Here is a 20,192-nt window from a genome sequence, read left to right on the forward strand (position 1 = left end):
TGCAATGAAGAAATATGACAGAATTTTACCAGCAAAGATTCCTCGAACTTGGTAGCCCACGTCCCGGCTGGATAGTTACTAAGCAGGACAGTCCGTTTTCCCGCCTTTTCCGCGCCCAGCAGCAGTCTTCCCTTACCCCTCCCAACCTCTACCCTGCACGCAGGCGCAGATCGCAGCTTCTTATTTCCTGCCACCCGCGCCCCCTCAAAGCTTCCCCTAGCAACAAGCTCGGGCCCAGCGCTAAGGCGGGGCGAGCGCATGCGCCGCAGCCCTTTCCACCACCAGTTGTCGGACAGCGCGCTGGGCTCCTCCCCCTCCAAGACTGGCCCTTCTCCCGGCCTCCTCCCACCCGGGGTCCGCGTGGCGGGGCGCGCGCGCACTCTGGCTGGGTTACTGCCCAGCTCCCCGGCCGCAGCGGTAAGGGGAGGGGGCGGGACTATTCCCTTCTGAGCCCCGCCCCCTTGGCCCGGCGTCTCTACCGCGCCTGCGCGCTCCCGCCCGGTCTCCATCTTGGAATTGGGAGGAAGAGGGAGAGGGAGACCGGGACGAGACCGGGGCTGTGGTGCGGAGAGAAGCTGAGACTGAGAAGAGGAGAGGGAGAGAGGGCACGGGGACCGCCCTTAGCTACAATCTTTCCGCTATCCTCGGGAGAGAGAAGGGGAAAGGGAGGAGGCCGGGGCGGGAGTGGAGGCTGTCACCCTCGGACCCCGGCGTGAGAGGGGCCGTGCGGTCGACCGTCCTCGGGGTAGGCCCCCTGTCGGTGGCCGAAGACCTGGGGCTCAGTCCCTTCGGTCTCGAATTTCCGGGCTTGACCCCACGCTTCTCAAATATCCGGATATCAGCCCCTCAGATTTCAGATATCCGGGACTCGGGTCCCAACCTCTCTAAACCTGGGGCTCTGTTTCATAGAATTTCAAATATCTGGTGTTCAGGATCCTGCGTGTACCAGTATCCGGGGTTCATTCCCCACTAGTTCAGATATCAGATTCAGCCTCCCCCCGTTCAAATATCTGGGGCTCAGACCCCACAATCAGAAATCCGGGATTCAGCAACTGTCGCCCTCGAGGAGGAGGAGGACTGGACCGCGAGGTCAGATCAGGTTGTCACCCCCTCCCCTCCACGGGAGGCTTCCCGGGCCCGCCCCTCAGGAAGGGCGAAAGCCGAGGAAGAGGTGGCAAGGGGAAAGGTCTCCTTGCCCCTCTCCCTGCTTGGCAGAGCCGCTGGAGGACCCCAGGAGGAGGCGGAGGCGCTGGGGCACCATAGTGACCCCTACCAGGTGAGACACGGGGTGCAGGGGCGCGGGTCCCTGTGTCTAGCTTGAGAAGAAAGGGTGCTTCTTTCTGGGAAGCTGGCCCTGGGTAGGCCCTGTCCTCAGGATGGGGAAGCCCAACGGGGCCGGTGGTCAGCCTCTGACTAGCCTTGCCTTTTGCTGCCACCCTCTTTCCCTTCCTCTTCCCTTCATTATTGCCTGGTTGCTGGGGGACCTCAGGTGACAGGGTCTCCGATGTCACCGGGGGTCATACCCTAGGGTGCTTGAGCTAATCGGATGGGTTTGTGCCCTTCTGGTCTCTCTGTTCACTTTGCCCCTCGCTGCTACCCCTTCTCCATGATTGTAACCCTCTTTCCTTACTGCTCTGGGTTGTTGATTCCCATGCCTCTGATCCCTGTGGTGGGTCTGTTTATCTGTTTTTCAGGCATGGTCTGGTTGGGTTTCTTGTCCTTTCAAGGAAGTGTGTGAGTGCATTTGTATCTGGGGGTACCTGGCAATATCTCCCCCCAGCCTATTGTTACCTTCCAACCTCTTGCTGTGATGGTAGAAGTGAGCCCATTTGTCTGGCAATTTATTTCCAAAGTGCTTTATATCTCTTCTCTCATGTGACCTCTTCCCCTCCATTCATCTGGTGAGGGGCTCATTGATTGCTGTCTTCCCATTTTACAGTTGAGAACATTAAGGCCCAGAGAGGTTGCCCAAGGTCACACAGTGGCAGAATCAGAATTGGAACCCAAGCCCTTGATCAAGTCTTGCCCCCTCTGCGCCATACCCGTCTCTCGTTATCTCTTTTGTTCTGTGCTTGGGGTTAGCCAGGGGTGCAGAGGAGAATGAGTTGGGGTGAGATTTAAGAATGGAAGAGAGAGGAGCTACTTGAGGGCTATTCTCAGGAGCTTGTCCTGATGGGAAGTTCTGGCTTCTGCCTTTTGCTTCATGGATTTTTCTCTCTACTGTGACCTTCATCTTTTACCCTGATCCCAGTCTTTGGCCTGGGTTCCTGAGAGGGCTGCCTCTTCTGACAAATGACAGTGGTGTCTCTTTAACAGTTAAAGCCGAGCTGTAGGTAGGTAGGGTAGGATGATCCCCAAAGCATTAGAGCCTTGTTGGGTGACTCTGGAAGCAGAGAGAAAAATCCGTATACTGAGTGTCTGCATGGTGTTCCTCCCAAGTATGAGATCTCATTAAAAAATTCACAACAGCCCCACACTGTCATCCGTTTTACTGATGAGAAGACCAAGTGTAAGGAACTTACTCAGAGCCCTGTTGCTGTACTTTGTGGATGATATGCGCTGGTAGTGTAGCTTAGGACCGACAGACTTGGGTTTCCTCATCTGTAGAGTGGAGATAACATTGTCCATTTTAGAAGGTGGTTATGATTTAGCACAGACCTTGGTAACCACTCATATGTTTGTTATTTGATGCAGAGGCCCTGTGTGATGTTTCACTGGCATCCCTTACATGCGCTCTGGGGTCCTGGGTTGGCATTCTTGGCTGGGTGCTGATAAAGAGGTCAAGAAGATTCCTTTGGCAAGTTGTGAGCACCTGCCTTTGTGTGTGGGTGTGTGGTGGGGGTGAGGGGTGCTTGGCAGGGTTGCTGGCAGGAGAATGGAGAAAGGGGCCTGCTTTGAGGAGCTGAGAGCTGCTTAGGGCTGGGCTCAGGGCAATCAATCAATCTCAGGCTATTCTGAGCCCTCTGCACCCTGGGGGCCCACCAGAGAGTGAGGCTTGCTCCGTGCCCTCCAGCTTCCAGTTGGGCTGAGGAGACAAAATTAACAACACAACAGGAAACAATGCACAACAGAATATAATTACATGCTAAATTGTTAGGTGCTTTTAAGGAGCTAGAACTCTGCCCTGGGAGTCCAGCTCTGCTGAAAACTCTTTTGTGCCTAAATTCCAACAAGTACTTAGCCAGGAGCCTGGCCTGGAATCCCCTTGGGGGTCTTGGCTCTGAAGTACTGCTGGAGTTTTCAACACATTTCTGGCTAGATGCTCTAGGAGCTCTCCCCAAGGGCACAGTAGTCTGGGGAGGCTTCCTGCAGGAGGGGATTGAGCTTGGAGTGAGTTATTGAGGGAGTAATGCCTGGTGAGGAGAAGGTCCTGTACTGTGACCTTGGGGAAAGAAGTCCTTCCTTTCTATGCCTCAGTGATCTCATCTGTGAAATGAAGATCACGATCCTGCCCAGCTTGTTTCATAGGGCTGTTCTGAAAACACAGGGATAGAGGACCAGCTTTGGGCACGGCACGTCACTTGACCTGTCTGAGTCCATTTCCTCCTCTGTAAAATAGGGGTAATGGTAAAACCTCATAAGGTTGTGGTGAGGATTGAATGGAAGGTGATGTACGTAAGGGGCTTTCTATATGCTCAATAAATGTCCTTTGTGCACTGCAAAGTAATATGTATGCCATTGGACTGGACAAAGAAGGCAGCCCAGATCACAGAGAACCCCGCAGAGCCAGAGGCCATTTCTGTCCCTGTCCTTCCCATTCTAAATCTCCTCCCTGCCACAGTGTCCCCAGCCCTTTTTGAGAGCAAGTCTCTTGGCCCCTGTGGGCCAGTACCCACTTGTAACAATGGCCGGATTTCCACTGCCTCCGGCCTGGCCATTTCCTGCGCTCTTCCACGGTGTGAGAGGTTGAGGAAGGAGGGGGCCTCAACGCCAAGGGGAACAGGAAGGTGCCTGGAAATGGGGCATGGTACTTGTGGGACAGGACACTTGGGGATCTGGGGTTCTGGCCGGGAGGCACAATCTTTTATTCTTGAGAGGAGATGTAAGGGTTGTAGGGAGATGGAACTTATTGAGGGCTGAAAGGGTAGGTGAAGATGCTTAGCTCCTAGTCTTCCTGTGGTTTTAGGGACTCTGGGGATCCGGCCCCCATGCTCTGGTTGCCAGGGCAACTTTTTTTGGTTGGGGGGGAGCTTTGATGTTTCTTATCTCACCCTGCCCTTCCTCAGTAATGCCTCCCCCTCTCTGGGGAACTAGGGGAGGAGAAGGCAGAAACTTGAGGGACCCCTACCTCTCTGAGGAGCCCATCTTTGTTCTAAAAGTCCTGTCTCTGTCCTCTAGGTCAGGCCCCATTCTCAGGGCCCCCAGGGGCCACCATGCCAGCTGGGGGCCGGGCCGGGAGCCTGAAGGACCCCGATGTGGCTGAGCTCTTCTTCAAGGATGACCCAGAAAAGCTCTTCTCTGACCTCCGGGAAATTGGCCATGGCAGCTTTGGAGCCGTGTACTTTGTGAGTTGAGGCTTGGGAGGGTGGGTTAGGCACTGTCTTCCCACTGCAGACCTCCAAACAGCCCTGTATGCTACTCCATCACACCAGCCTTTCCTGCCCTCCTACTGGGCCAGCAAGTCTGCCTGCTGCCCCGTGTTCACTGGGGACCTTCACTACCTTCTGGTCTGGTCCTCTAGGCCCGGGATGTCCGGAATAGTGAGGTGGTGGCCATCAAGAAGATGTCTTACAGTGGGAAGCAGTCAAATGAGGTGGGTCAGGTTTGACAGTCTGGGTAGGAGGCAGAGGATCCCAGTCTCAAGGTGCAGGCTGAGGAAGCCTCTCTTCCCCTGACCTTCTTTCAGAAGTGGCAGGACATCATCAAGGAGGTGCGGTTCCTGCAGAAGCTCCGGCATCCCAATACCATTCAGTACCGGGGCTGTTACCTGAGGGAACACACGGCTTGGGTGAGCTAGCCCCTGCCTCTGCCCTGATCTTTGCCCCCACTCAGGCCCATCCTTACCCTAGTCCAGGCTCTTAGGTGGGATCTGTTCAGAGTGTCATTCAGATCTCCGGAGGGAGGAAATCTCTCCCAACCTCTTTAGTCCTCCGACAAATTCATGAACAGTGTTGCGCATCCAGAGGAGAGGCTGGGCTTGAAGAGTGACGTAGAGTGTTAGCAGTTGAAAGGGGGCATGTGGGCTGGAGGAGCTGCAGAGTGAATGAGGCTTTGAAGGGATCCAGATGACAGTGGTGGTGATGTCTTGGGCTCTTTCTAAGTGAGATCCTTACTCTAGGGACTCCCCTCCACTCTCCATTTTCTCAGTTGTCTTTTCTCCTTGTTATTACCCCCGGGGCATCACTTGAGTGAAGGAAGCTCTCTGTTTTGGATCTCTCCCTGAGGGAGACAGGTCAGGGGTGGCCAGATCTGCTGATCTCTGACCCTTGACCCTTTAGCTGGTGATGGAGTATTGCCTGGGCTCAGCTTCTGACCTTCTAGAAGGTAAGTGATTCTTTGGCTTACAAGTGGGAGAGGGAGAAGAACAGAGAAACTGTAGGGGGAAGGGTTAAGGGAAGGTAGTTCCAGTCCCACCCTTGGGCTCCCTCAGTGTAATGTTTTTCCCTTACTCTTCAGTGCACAAGAAGCCCCTTCAGGAGGTGGAGATTGCAGCTGTGACCCACGGGGCTCTTCAGGGCCTGGCTTATCTGCACTCCCACAACATGATCCATAGGTACAAGCAGCACTAACGATAGGTGGGCGGGGTGCTCGCTACACCACTCCTCATTCTGCTGGCAACAGCTTCTTGGAGACTTGGAACCCAGCCTTCCTGAGATACGTATTTTACTCCCGTGCTTTGCCTCTGACAGGGATGTGAAGGCTGGAAACATCCTGCTGTCAGAGCCAGGCTTGGTGAAGCTGGGGGACTTCGGTTCTGCATCCATCATGGCACCTGCCAACTCCTTCGTGGGCACCCCATACTGGTAAGTGGGAGTGGTGGTGAGTGAGGAGAGCTCCCAGAATGTTGGGAGCAGGAGTTAGCAGGGTCTGGGCAGGTGATTAGCTTCTCTCTCCTGACCATTCTCCCAGGATGGCTCCAGAAGTGATCCTGGCAATGGATGAGGGGCAGTACGATGGCAAGGTGGATGTCTGGTCCTTGGGCATAACATGCATCGAGCTGGGTAAGGACATTGTCCTTTCTGCTCCCTTATCCTCTTTTCTCTTTATTCCTTTCTCGTCTTCTGTTCCCCACACTGTCCCATCCTGTGAGGCCTCCTAGCATCTGTCCATTTTGAGTCTGTCCCTGGTCTCCAATACAGTCCGCTGTCCAATCCTGCCACTTCCTAGACCTGAAGATTTCATAGCATTTAATCTCTCTCTCTAGTTTTAAATCTCTCCTCTAGTTTTAAATCTTTTCTGAGTGCCCACTCTGTGCCATGTATCATGCTAATAAGTTCTGGGGTTGTAGCAGTGAATGAGATTCCTGCTCTCTTGGACCTTATAAGTTGGGGAATAGGCATGTTTTGTCTCATTGTGATAAAAGTTGCAGGAGCAGTACAACTGAAAAACAAGAGACCTGATCTAGTTTAGGGGATGAGGATGGTCTCCTTTGCAGCACAGCTATCGAAACAGAAGCACGAGACGAATAATAGATGGCCATTAGAAGACTGCAAGGAAAAGCATTCCAGACAGAGAGATAGGAGCAGGCCTGGGGAACTGAGACGAGCTTCAGTTGTGTGGAATGTTGCATGTATTGCAAAGAGCAGTGAACGATTAGGCCAAAGAGTTAGGCTCAAGTGAGTTCATAAGGCCTTGAAGCCACGTTGAGGGTCTCATCTCTGTCAGCCAACAATATTGAAACAACTGTTTTAGAGAGATGATATTTGTAAGGCCCGGAACATGGTGCCGGGCACAAGATAATTGCCCAAGAAAGAGATGCTGTTACTCTTACCAGCAACTTCCAGTGTGATCTTTCCCATCGCCAGTCACTTTTTCCTTCCAATCTCTTTTTTGTCCCATAGATCTGCTCAGGTGATGTGCTGGTGGTTTATTCCCCTCCTCAGAGCCATCAGTGGCTCCCTGTTGCCTTCAAGACTAAAGCTATCCCTGTCCTTGCTTACAGCAACCTAAAGGCTCTGCTTCCTAAAGGCTGGCTCTCCCCTTCACAAGCTCCACCCCCAAGTGTGCCATGAATTTTTCCTCCTAATTACCTTTGTATCGTGTTCTCTGCGTGAGGTCAGAGATTTGGACATGCTTTTCCCTCCATCCACACATGTCTACATTTACCATTTAAGCTCAAGGCCAGGCAGGCGATGGAAATATGTGAAGCAGGTCAGGTGTAAGAAAAATCTGGAGCTGTCCATTTTATTCCTAGGTTTAAGTAGAATGAGCACAGAGAAATATTTCTCTACTGTTGAAAAAAATCCATCAGTCTTGGCGTTCCCGTTGTAGCTCAGCAGGTTAAGAACCTGACACAGTGTCTGTGAGGATGTGTTCAATCCCTCGCCTTGCTCAGTGGGTTAAGGATCCAACATTGCTGCAAGCTGTGATCTAGGTCAAAGATACAGCTTGGATCCTGCGTTGCAGTGGCTGTGGCATAGGCCGGCAGCTGTAGCTCTGGTTCAATCCCTAGCCTGGGAACTTCCATATGCCATGGGTACAGCCCTAAAGAAAAAAAGAAAAAAAACCCATCAATCTTGATTATAAATGGCAACTGATAGTATCAGAGAAGCAATATGGAGGAGACTAAGGAGACCGGAGGTCGCTATTCCCATGGGAAGAGGGCAGCTATTACTTAGCTCCAGCCTAGTGTTATGCAGGAATGTATGCCCCATTTCACCAGGTAATTTTTTAAGAGAAATTTGAAATTTAGGTTATTATTATTTGGTTGCTGTTGTCAGAGTTTAAGAATCACTGTTTAGGCCAAAAGTGTAAACAACACAAAACATTTGGTCCACAAGGGGCTTCTGGCTTGCAACTTTTGATCTAAGGCTTGTCTCCTGTTTTCCAGAAGACCTTCCCTGAGTCCCCCTGCAAATGTACTAGCATGAAGGCCCACCACACACCCAGCTTCCCAGCCAGGTTTCCCTCTTGTGCCAGGTAGCACTTGGAACTTGAGGTTACTTGTTCAATTCTGTTTAATCTCCTTGTTAGAGTGGAAGTTCCCTGAGGACAGGGCTTGTCTGTTTTTCTTTATCTTCTGCATAACAAGCAAGTTTTTTGCTGTCATTTGGCTCCTAATAAACATTGGTTGGGCAGGCAACTAAACATGCTTCCTTCTGCCATCATTGGTGCTTTTGCATGTTATTTTCTTTTTCGTTCTTTCTTCCTTTTTTTTTTTTTTTAATGGGAAGGGCTCAATATATATTTACTGCTTGATCAAATCTTTAGTAGAGGTGGTCCTAAGAAGAGAAACAATTTAATGCGGAAACAGGAAATTCTTAAGTTACTTGCAGAATTGATGCAGAAACAGTCTCTTACCAAATGTGGTAAGGCTTATTCAACTCTTCTAGGCTTATCATTTCTTAAGCGGGTTCCAGAATTTGCAGTATCCAGGCAGGGATGACAGACATACTGACAAACACGGTCTGCATGATCTGTACGTGATTTGTACATGGTAAGGCACTGAGCTAGCCTTGCACTGGACCCCAGGAAGGGCACCCTGCACTCTGCCTTATTTTCTTTGATCTCTATTCCACCCATGTGCAGTAGAGAGCATGGGTGTTGCATCTGACAGAGGAAGGCATTAATTGCAATTATGGGAATTGCTCAAGATCGTGCAGCGAGGAAGTCAGGGAGCAGGACTGTGAACCCAAGTCTTCTAATTTCCATTCCTGTCTCCTCTGCCCACCTGCTACCTCTCACCTTCTCCCCCTTGACCTTTCTCTGTAGCGGAACGGAAACCACCGCTGTTTAACATGAATGCGATGAGTGCCTTATACCACATTGCACAGAACGAGTCCCCTGTGCTCCAGTCAGGACACTGGTGAGGACTGGGATTCCTGGGCCCAGGGGTTAGGCCACAGGGGTAAGGCTGCCTGGCTCGTGCCCCCCCACCCCACCCCTTCCTTACCCTCCTGTGACTTCTAGGTCTGAGTACTTCCGGAATTTTGTTGACTCCTGCCTTCAGAAAATCCCTCAAGACAGACCAACCTCAGAGGTTCTTCTGAAGGTGAGGGCTCACTGGCCTAGCATTCTGTTTGAGCTGTAGCTTTGTTGGAACCACAAGAAACCCCTCAATGAAATTAGTGATTCCCAGTTCTGTGTCCACCAAGAACTTCATTTATGAATTCCCACCCCAGTGCCCAGTGGACTCTGTTTTGCAAGATTTTGTCTACCAGACTGTCTTTATTTATTAAGTAATGATGGTTGTTTCCCCATCTTTTATTAATCGAAGATGTATATAATTGCCAGCCAGGGTTTCTGGTCAGCATGCGATATAACGAGGGTTACCACATTGATCTGATGTAATTCAAGCCAAAAGCCTCTGTGGCCTTGTCACGGGTAAATGTATGATTTCCCTTAGGTGGTTTTTGAGTTATTAGAAGTAGAAGGGTTGGAGTTCCCATTGTGGGCCAGCGGGAACAAATCCAACTAGGAACCATGAGGTTGCAGGTTTGATCCCTGGCCTCACTCTGCCGGGAGCTGTGGTGTAGGTTGAAGACGTGGCTTGGGTCCTGTGTTGCTATGGCTGTGGTGTAGGCCGGCAGCTGTAGCTCCGATTTGACCCCTAGCCTGGGAACCTCTATATGCTGTGAGTGTGGCCCTAAAAAGCCAAAAAAAAAAAAAAAAAAAAGGTAGAAAGACCTCTGTTCCCTTCAGAGCCCCATGGGAACCTACGGACCCCTAGTTGGGAACTGACTTAGATTGTCTAGTTCGATCTACTTGCTCTATAGTTGTGGGATGCCTTTTGAGGCCCAGAGAGGCTCATGACGTCCACGGGCAGGCATCACTTCTTCATAGAACATGGACTAGAATCCAGATCTCCTGTCTCTTCTACTTGTCAGCCGTGCCTGGAGGAATAAGAGACTATCTCAGTGTTCTCTTCCTGCAGCACCGCTTTGTGCTCCGGGAGCGGCCACCCACAGTCATCATGGACTTAATCCAGAGGACCAAGGATGCTGTTCGGGAGCTGGACAACCTGCAGTACCGCAAGATGAAGAAGATACTGTTCCAAGAGGCACCCAATGGCCCTGGCGCTGAGGCCCCAGAGGAGGAGGAGGTGAACCAGCTGGCCCTGCCACCCTGCTTCACCATCATCTTGTACTTGCCTTCTAGCAGCTGCTTAGCACTCCCTTCCCCACCCCTCCTTGTACCCTCTGTTTCCTTGTGTGCAGACCCCTTGTCCTTCCCCTCTCCTGCCCAACTGCCTGTGTCCTGTTCACAGGAAGCAGAGCCCTACATGCATCGGGCGGGGACGCTGACCAGTCTAGAGAGTAGCCATTCAGTGCCAAGCATGTCCATCAGCGCCTCCAGCCAGAGCAGCTCAGTCAACAGCCTAGCAGATGCCTCCGACAATGAAGAGGAGGAAGAGGAAGAGGAGGAGGAAGAAGAGGAGGAGGAAGGCCCTGAAGCCCGGGAAATGGCAATGATGCAGGAAGGGGAGCACACAGTCACCTCCCACAGCTCCATCATCCACCGGCTGCCGGTACGCAGCTCACCCTGAGTAGGCTTGACAGTAGTGGGGCCAAGCCCCAGCTCTCCTGCTCGGGAATCACGCATGACTGCTCCTCCTCTGAGTCTCACTGGGTCTCTGGGGAACTCCCTCTGGATCCAGTGACCTCTGAGTCTCAGACATTCCTTCTACCTCCTCTAGGGCTCTGACAACCTGTATGATGACCCCTACCAGCCAGAGATGACCCCAGGCCCTCTCCAGCCACCTGCAGCCCCGGCTCCCACCGCTACCACCTCTTCTGCCCGCCGTCGGGCCTACTGCCGCAACCGGGACCACTTTGCCACCATTCGTACTGCCTCCCTGGTAAGCGCAGCCACCCTGCCTCGGCCTGGATTCCCCGAACTGTCTGAGTCCAGAAACAGTGCTCTCCCTGTGGCATATGACTAAGTCTAGGTTCTACCCTCACTTTCTGTTGCTGTCCCTTGCCTTCTCACCTAAGCCCTCCCCTCTCCTCTCTCTTCTCCCAGTGGACTATTTTGGTCACATTTCCTGGTGTGGGTGCTGGTAAACTCTTACTCCATTTTTGTGACTGGGTGTAAATAGCATCTCCTGGTGAGCCTTCCCAGGTGCCTGGCCAGCCAGGCACTTGGTATCCTTGTGCTGTGGTGTTCCTGAACAGCATTATGACAGGGTTGCTGTGCCCTTAGCAGACAGAGATGGTGTGCAGGTATGGGCCTGTGCAGTAATTGGCTTTCAGGCCCACACGCATGCCTGTATTTAATCCTTCCAGCTCTTCTGGGAGGGAGAGGGTATGATCCCATTTGTGAGATGAAACAGGTGCGAAACAGCTTGAGCTACTTCCCAGGCACCTATGATGGGTCTCAAATTCTGTAACCATGACCTTGGTCCTCTCCTAAAATCAAGTCATGGCAATGTTTTTCTCAGTTCACAGGGAAGAGTGGACTTTTCCTAAAGCATAATTTTTATCCATACTTTTAATAACTTTTAAATTACAGTCTTTTTTTTTTTTTTTTTTTTTTTGTCTTTTTGTTGTTGTTGTTGCTATTTCTTGGGCCGCTCCCACGGCATATGGAGGTTCCCAGGCTAGGGGTCCAATCAGAGCTGTAGCCACCGGCCTACGCCAGGGCCACAGCAACGGGGGATCCGAGCCGCGTCTGCAACCTACACCACAGCTCACGGCAACGCCGGATCGTTAACCCACTGAGCAAGGGCAGGGACCGAACCCGCAACCTCATGGTTCCTAGTCGGATTCATTAACCACTGCGCCACGACGGGAACTCCTAAATTGCAGTCTTATTATGGAGTTCCCGTCGTGGCGCAGTGGTTAACAAATCCGACTAGGAACCATGGGGTTGTGGGTTCGGTCCCTGGCCTCGCTCAGTGGGTTGGGGATCCGGCGTTGCCATGAGCTGTGGTGTAGGTTGCAGACGCGGCTCGGATCCCCCGTTGCTGTGGCCCTGGCGTAGGCCGGTGGCTACAGCTCTGATTGGACCCCTAGCCTGGGAACCTCCATATGCCGCAGGAGCAGCCCTAGAAATGGCAAAAAATAAATAAGTAAATAAATAAATAACAGTCTTATTTAGCTGCAAGCTTCAACAGTCCCCTTGGAGGCCACTGTTTGGTCTAGTATGTTCTTATAACCTCTGCTTGTGGCTGGTTCTGCTAAGACAGTTCTTGAGACCCTGTGGTGCTTGGTGGTACTGGGCAGAGAGGATTGTGACTTCCAGGGTTTGGGCCACCTAGACTAGTTTGGGGTCCATTGAATAGCTTCTGGACAGTGGAATCTGAGCTCAAACTGCGGATGACATCCGGGCCCAGTGTTATTGTTGTGCCAACGTCCCACGGTCCGTATTCCAGCTCTGTACCTGGGTTCTAGAGGGTCTTGCGTGTTCTGAAGGGAAAGGAACCAACACTTCTGGGTTCAGAGTGTTCTAGACACTATTGAAGCGGTATCAAACTTAATCTCCACAGCCCCTATGAGGAGGTCTTACTGTCCCATTTAACAGAACTAATAAGCCTTAGCTCCATTAACTTGCTTGAGGTCACATGGTTAGTAAGGGGCAGATCTGGGATCTGGGCCCAGGTCTGCAAGTCTGTCTGGTTCTTTTAAGCTTTTGAACTAATCTGAATTGTTGCTGTTTTATATAAGGCCTTGTACTTAGCACCTGTTACTGTCTCATTTAATGACACCAGCCTGTGAAGTAGATGATATCCCCGTTAGCCAGTTTAGGGGGCAGGCTCAGAGAGGTTACGTGTAGGCAAAGTACCAAATGAGAATTCAACCCGTGAGTCTGAGACCCATGTTTTTCCCCCATAGAGCATGAAGACTATGCGTGTTAATAACATGAGAGCCAGGGCTATACCCGACTTCTCATCCTCTCTCCCACCCCAGGTTAGCCGTCAAATCCAGGAGCATGAGCAGGACTCAGCCCTGCGGGAGCAGCTGAGTGGTTATAAGCGGATGCGACGCCAGCACCAGAAGCAGCTGTTAGCGTTGGAGTCAAGGCTGAGGGGTGAACGTGAGGAACATAGCGCACGGCTGCAGCGGGAGCTCGAGGCACAGCGGGCTGGCTTTGGGGCTGAGGCAGAAAAGCTGTCACGGCGGCACCAGGCTATCGGTGAGAAGGAGGCAAGAGCTGCCCAGGCTGAGGAGCGTAAGTTCCAGCAGCACATCCTCGGGCAGCAGAAGAAGGAGCTGGCTGCCCTGCTGGAGGCACAGAAGCGAACCTATAAACTTCGGAAGGAGCAGCTGAAGGAGGTGAGGTAGGGCGGCAGCGGTGGGTGGGGTTGATGGTGGGTGAGGCAGGCCCTGACCACCTGCTATCCCCACTGCCCATTCCTAGGAGCTCCAGGAGAACCCCAGCACCCCCAAGCGGGAGAAGGCCGAGTGGCTTTTGCGGCAGAAGGAGCAGCTGCAGCAGTGCCAGGCAGAGGAGGAGGCTGGGCTGCTGCGGCGGCAGCGCCAGTACTTTGAGCTGCAGTGTCGCCAGTACAAGCGCAAGATGCTACTGGCTCGTCACAGCCTGGACCAGGACCTGCTGCGAGAGGTAGGCCACCTCACCCTCCATTCTCCTCCAGATGCAGGCACCTACCCTTTTCCCTTTGCCTCACTTGTGGTCGTCTTTCCCCTCTGCCCTCATTCATGTTTCCCCTCTGCCCTCATTCATGTTTCCCCTCTGTCCTCATTCAAGGCTTGGCTTCTCTTCAACACCTCTTTCACTTTACACGCCCATCAGACCCCACTAGAGTTCCCAGGCCAGCCAAGAGCTTGGCTCCCTAACACCTCTCAGCTCCCTCTGTCAAAGAGTCCTGGGGCTCTTGCTTCCTTGATACCAACCAGGCTTCCTGACCAGTTTCTGGGCCCTGCCTCCCTTTTGTCTCAGGACTTGAACAAGAAACAGACACAGAAGGACTTGGAGTGTGCACTGCTGCTACGGCAGCATGAGGCCACACGGGAGCTGGAGCTACGGCAGCTCCAGGCCGTACAGCGCACACGGGCTGAGCTCACCCGCCTACAGCACCAGACGGAGCTGGGCAACCAGCTGGAGTACAACAAGCGGCGTGAGCAAGAGTTGCGGCAGAAGCATGCAGCCCAGGTTCGCCAGCAGCCCAAGAGCCTCAAAGTACGTGCAGGCCAGCGTTCCCCGGGCCTCCCGCTCCCCACTCCTGGGGCTCTGGGACCACCCAGCACAGGCACCCCTAGAGAAGAGCAGCCCTGTTCATCTGGCCAGGAGGCAGTCCTGGACCAAAGAATTCTGAGAGAGGAGGAGGAAGCAGTTCCAGAGAGAAGGATTCTGGGAGAGGAAGGGGCTGCCTTGGAGCCAGAGGAGCAGAGGATATTGGGGGAACAGTCAGGAACCCCGAGTCCCAGTCCCCTGAACTGTAGGAGTTTGGTTGATGAGGACGTTTGGGGGCTACCTGAGGAGGAGGTAGAGGAGCTTAGACTTCCATCCCTGGCGTCCCAGGAAAGGAGCATTGTGGGCCAGGAGGCATCTGGGGAATGGAGGTTGTGGGAGAAGGAGGATAGTAGTTTCTTGGATGAGGAGTTTGAGCTTGACTGGGTCCAGGGTCCAGCACTGACCCCAGTCCCTGAGGAGGAGGAGGAGGAAGAGGAGGGGGCTCCATTTAGGACCCCAAGGGATCCTGGAGATGGCTGTCCCTCACCAGACATCCCCCCTGAGCCACCCCCAACACATCTGAGACCCAGCTCTACTAGCCAGCTCCCTGGGCTCCTGTCCCATGGCCTCTTGGCTGGACTCTCCTTTGCAGTGGGGTCCTCCTCTGGCCTCTTGCCCCTGCTACTTCTGCTGCTGCTCCCGCTGCTGGCAGCTCAAGGTGGGGGTGGCCTGCAGGCAGCCCTGCTGGCCCTTGAGGTGGGGCTGGTGGGCCTGGGGGCCTCCTACCTACTTCTTTGTACAGCTCTGCACCTGCCCCCCAGTCTGTTCCTACTCCTGGCCCAGGGCACTGCACTGGGGGCCGTCCTGAGTCTGAGCTGGCGCCGAGGCCTAATGGGTGTCCCTCTGGGCCTTGGGGCTGCCTGGCTTCTAGCCTGGCCAGGCCTATTTCTACCTCTAGCAGCTCTGACAGCTGGGGGCAAATGGGTGAGGCAGCAGGTCCCCCGGATGCGCCGGGGCATCTCTCGACTCTGGTTGCGGGCTCTGCTGCGTCTGTCGCCCATGGCCTTCCGGGCCCTCCAGGGCTGTGGGGCCGTGGGGGACCGGGGCCTGTTTGCGCTCTACCCCAAGACCAACAAGGATGGCTTCCGCAGCCGTCTGCCTGTCCCTGGGCCCCGGCGAGGGAATCCTCGCACTGCCCGACACCCACTAGCCCTGTTGGCAAGGTTTTGGGCCCTGTGCAAGGGCTGGAACTGGCGCCTGGCACGGGCCAGCCAGGGTTTAGCCACCTGCTTGCCCCCCTGGGCCATCCACACACTGGCTAGTTGGGGCCTGCTTCGGGGTGAGCGGCCCAGCCGTATCCCCCGGCTGCTACCACGCAGCCAGCGCCGGCCAGGCCCCTCTGCCTCCCACCAACCACCGCCAGGGGCTCTGGCTGGGCGGAGATCCCGAACCCGCCAGTCCCGGGCCCTGCCGCCCTGGAGGTGACCACCTCTAGCTCTTCTCCAGCCCCAGTCTAGAGCATCGAGCACTTTATCTCCCACTACTCAGTGAAGTCTCTCCAGTCCCGGTCCTCTCCTCCCTTACCCCTCCTTCCTCGGTGTGCTTCCCCACCTCACCCCAGCCCTTCGGGCCGCTAGACAGGCAGCCTCCTCGCCGTGGAGTCCGGAGATTATACTTTGTGTTCTCCTGAGCTCCTCCCCCACCCTAAGTTATTGCTGTTCTCCCGCTGTGTGTGTGTTCATCCTCACCCTCATCGACTCAGGCCTGGGGCCAGGGGTGGCAGTGGGTGGGAAGAGTCATGTTTGTTTTTTTTTTTTCTCTCTGATTTTGTTTTTCTGTCTCCCTTCCAACCTGTCCCCTTACCCCCACCAAAAAAAAAAAAAAAAAAAAAAAAAAGACAAACACAAATAAAATATCTGAGCGGAACTGTACCTTTGGCCCAGGCTGCCTCTGTCTGCTTTGTCCTGCCGCCTAGCCTCCCCGGTATGCCCCCGATCTGGACCCTTGGCCCCCAGTTCCATGACCTTTTCACCCCATCTGTATTATCGCAACACCTCTCACTCTTCAGCCTCATCTTCTCTACCTTCATAGCTTCGTTCAGCCATGACCACTACCAGCTCAGGGGTCCGGGCCTCTGTTGAGCTCCCACAGAACTTAGTCCCAGAGTTCCCTGTTTGTGGATTCCTCCCAGAGAGTCCTCAGGTTCCGGGTCCTTTTGTCCTCATTCCCTACCTTTTCTCCCGACCCACTCCCTGTGTAGTTCCCTTCTGTCTGGGAGCTGAATGTCTCTCCTGGCATCAGGCACAACCCTAGAGTGCTGGGGGATGGGACCACAAGCCCCCCATGGTAGGGGGTGGTGAGTTTGGGGGACCAGGCAGCGTGTGGGGGCTGTGAAGATGGGATTGGTTGTGGGCTCGGCATGGGAGCTGAGTGCATAAGGGGTGGGGCTGGAATGTGGAGGTCTGTTCAGGGTGGCAGCTGCTGGCCTGTTGAACTTGTCAGGCCCTTTCTGGCCACCTCCTTTGCCCCTTTCCCTTATGTGGCCTGAGATGGGGCCACCCCTTTTTAACCGTTTCCTAGCTCGGTGCTTATCCTTCTTCCCTCCCTCCCACCCTGAGGTGATGAACCTGGGACTTCCTCTGTCCTTGCTCAGCTGTGTTGCTGTCTTCCACGGGTGTGTCAACTGACGTGGTTTTCTCACTCGTGCATATTCTGTATCTGCTCATAGTCATCTATCTCTAGGTTATATTTTCTCCCTCCTTGCATGGTCAGAGCTTCTTTGTGTGCGCTCAGTACTTCAAAGAGTCTCCCTTGTCCTGCTCTAGTCTATGAACTCTCCTGCTTTTTCCTGTGAATTTTCCACCCAACTCTGTGCACATGCTCTTGGAACCTGTCTTGTCTTCTTTGCATCTCTTGCCCATTATGAACCTTCCTGATCTCTCTCGACACAATCCCATCTCTCCACATCTGTCTGTATACAGCTCCCCCCGCCCCCTCTGTCTAACATGTTTTCTGTTTCTCTCCCTCTCCCTGTCTCTGCTTCTGTCTCCTCTCCTCCTCTCTTTCTTCTCCCCCTTTCCCCTGGTTGTTCCTCCTCCTCCTCCTCCCCCCTGCCCCCATCTCCCCTTGGTCCATCCACTGCATAGTCTAAGGAGCTGCAGATCAAGAAGCAGTTCCAGGAGACGTGTAAGATCCAGACTCGGCAGTACAAGGCTCTGCGGGCACACTTGCTGGAGACCACGCCCAAAGCTCAGCACAAGAGCCTCCTTAAGCGGCTCAAGGAAGAACAGACCCGCAAGCTGGCAATCCTAGCCGAGCAGTACGACCAATCCATCTCAGAGATGCTCAGCTCACAGGCGGTGAGGCCTGGGGTCCAGGGAGGGAGCATGGTGGAGGTTGGCCTCTATATTCCCAGCTGAGCCGTGGGCAATGGAAGTGGGGGGTTGTAGACAGAGAGAGGGCTTTTTGTTCTGGGGAAGCTCAGATTTTCTTCCGCTATTGATATTCTCTGCAATGCTTTTATGATTTCTTTTAAGTATTCTCTTAAGGTCTTGACAAAGCCAGCCTGCCTACTCCACCAAGAACCACCAAGGAAAGAGTGGCTATAATTTTTTCCCCGGCCTGAGTTACTTTAATTATGAACAGGGAACAAATCAAAATTATTGTGGCCCTCAGGCCAGTTTGCTCAGACTTCTGGAGGAGGATTTTGAAGGTTGCTGTTCTAAAAGTGATCGCATATAACACTGGAATGGGCCACTTAAAATAGCACAGTGTAAAAAGTGTCCTTATTCATTGCCATTCCCTCACCTAATCCCGCCTCTCAGAGGTAACTGTTGTTAGTAATGGTATTTTAGGGGTTTTTTCCCCCTATGTGTATTTGGAAAATGATATAAAAAGTTTAAACAAAAATGGAACCATACTTTTACATACTGTTCTCTAACTTCTTTTCCCACCTAATATTTCTTGGACATCTTTCCATGTCAGTACACATATCTCATTTTTTAAGAGCATAGAATTTTCCATGGTATGGATGTACCATAATTTATTTAACCCATCCCTTATTGGTGGACATTTAGGTTGTTTCCAGTATTTTGCTATTACAACGCTTCAGTGAACACCTTCGAGCTCATGTGCAAGTATACCTGGGGGATAAATTCCTGGAAGTGTAATTGCTGTGTCACAGGGTATGACGACCTTTCATTTCGATAGATGTTGAGACTGGCTGCTTCTTGAAACCTTAGGGCCCAGGCCTACTGGGGCAGGGGAGGATTGTGGGGGTCAGGAAGGTGGTCCCTAAAACTTGTTCTTCCTGATCTCTAGCTGCGGCTTGATGAGACCCAGGAGGCAGAGTTCCAGGCCCTTCGGCAGCAGCTTCAACAGGAGCTGGAGCTGCTCAATGCTTACCAGAGCAAGATCAAGATCCGCACGGAGAGTCAACACGAGAGGGAGCTACGGGAGCTGGAGCAGAGAGTGGCTCTGAGGCGGGCACTGCTGGAGCAGCGAGTAAGAGAGCTGGGCCTCCAGGCTCGGGGTGGGGGTCAGCCCCCACCCCCGGACCCTCTAACCTTTATTCTCGGTACCCCAGGTGGAAGAGGAGCTGCTGGCCCTGCAGACAGGGCGCTCCGAGCGAATCCGGAGTTTGCTTGAGCGGCAGGCCCGTGAGATCGAGGCTTTCGATGCTGAGAGCATGAGGCTGGGCTTCTCCAGTATGGCTCTGGGGGGCATCCCGGCCGAGGCTGCTGCCCAGGGCTATCCTGCTCCACCCCCTGCCCCTGCCTGGCCCTCCCGGCCTGTTCCCCGTTCAGGGGCACACTGGAGCCATGGCCCTCCTCCACCAGGCATGCCCCCCCCAGCCTGGCGTCAGCCCTCTCTCCTGGCTCCTCCGGGGCCCCCAAACTGGCTGGGACCCCCAGCACAGAGTGGGACACCCCGTGGTGGAGCCCTGCTGCTGCTAAGAAACAGCCCCCAGCCCCTGCGGCGAGCAGCCTCGGGGGGCAGTGGCAGTGACAATGTGGGCCCACCTGCTGCTGCAGTGCCAGGGCCTCTGAGCCGCAGCACCAGTGTTGCTTCCCACATCCTCAATGGTTCCTCCCACTTCTATTCTTGAAGTACAAAGTGGATGAGCAGATGATCGAGGCAGGGGTGGGTGGAGCCTGATCCTGGAGGGCTATAAGCCTGAGGTCCACCCAAGAGTGGGAGACAGGGGTGTTGGCTCCAGCTCCCCTCAGACCTCATCTCATGAGCTTCTTGGGCTGGCCAGTGGCCCAAGGCCACCTTGGGCATAGGTGCCTCAAGGCTGACCAGGTGCCCCTGCCTCCCCACCATGGTGCCAGGGTCTCTCTCCATCACGGCCTCGGGAAAGGAGGGAGATGATGTGTGTCAAATATTCATCTAGTCCCCTGGGGGAGGGGAAGGGTGGGTCTAGATATATTATATAAAGAGAACTATACTACCCTCTGGAATGGGGCCATGGACTGGGGACAGCAGGCCCCCACCCAGACCTGGGATGTGGCAGAGCAGGTCTGGAGCCTGGGGTGGGGAGAATGGGAGGAAAAGGCCTTCCTGAAACTCATGGAGTCAGGATGCCTGGGTCTCTCCATTCCCCCGTTGCTGTCTGACGTCCTGTGCCGTCTTGTCCTTTATCTTTTTTTTTTTTTTTTTTTTTTTTTAATTGAGATCAGAGTTTGGGCAGGGGAACAGATCACCTTGGAAGGGGCTGCTCCCAGGCCTGGGGGCAGTCATGGGAGCCCCTCCCAGCTATGGGGCCGGCACAGAGCCCCTTGGGCAAGCTTTTAATAAACTGTTGGTTATTCTAACAGATCCCAGGACTCACCTTTTCTGTCTGAAGTTTGTTAGGGAATGTTCAGTGGCAGGTGATAGTGTTAACTTATGTTTTTTAAAAGGACTTACTGTGTTGTGTAACTAAAAATTCCAGTGATTTTTACTGACTTTGGACTTGA

At 53.5% G+C, this 20,192-nt stretch overlaps 1 protein-coding gene across 2 annotated transcripts; it reads left to right on the top strand.

Moving 5' to 3' along the window:
* Positions 1–507: 507 nt before the first annotated feature.
* Positions 508–20,052, top strand: TAOK2 (TAO kinase 2). Of its 2 annotated transcripts, XM_021087986.2 has the most exons (19): positions 508–1,276; positions 4,339–4,505; positions 4,682–4,753; positions 4,847–4,948; positions 5,439–5,484; positions 5,617–5,713; positions 5,850–5,963; positions 6,070–6,161; positions 8,872–8,965; positions 9,070–9,151; positions 10,034–10,201; positions 10,367–10,627; positions 10,796–10,957; positions 13,008–13,373; positions 13,459–13,662; positions 13,999–14,238; positions 17,379–17,591; positions 18,553–18,735; positions 18,818–20,052. In XM_021087986.2, the coding sequence occupies exons 2-19, from the start codon at positions 4,374–4,376 to the stop codon at positions 19,337–19,339; spliced, it is 3,150 nt and encodes a 1,049-aa protein (XP_020943645.1). In that variant the 5' UTR covers positions 508–1,276; positions 4,339–4,373; the 3' UTR covers positions 19,340–20,052. The 2 variants fall into 2 exon arrangements, with proteins under 2 accessions (XP_020943645.1, XP_084873151.1); XM_085017025.1 differs by lacking the exons at positions 17,379–17,591; positions 18,553–18,735; positions 18,818–20,052 and having other exon boundaries at positions 13,999–16,163.
* Positions 20,053–20,192: the final 140 nt, after the last annotated feature.

Source organism: Sus scrofa, chromosome 3 (genome assembly GCF_054392235.1).
Source record: "Sus scrofa isolate SSC_HxYL_T2T_F1_AM1 chromosome 3, Sscrofa_HxYL_maternal_Yorkshire_Landrace_v2.0, whole genome shotgun sequence".
In the NCBI taxonomy this organism is placed as follows: domain Eukaryota; kingdom Metazoa; phylum Chordata; class Mammalia; order Artiodactyla; family Suidae; genus Sus; species Sus scrofa.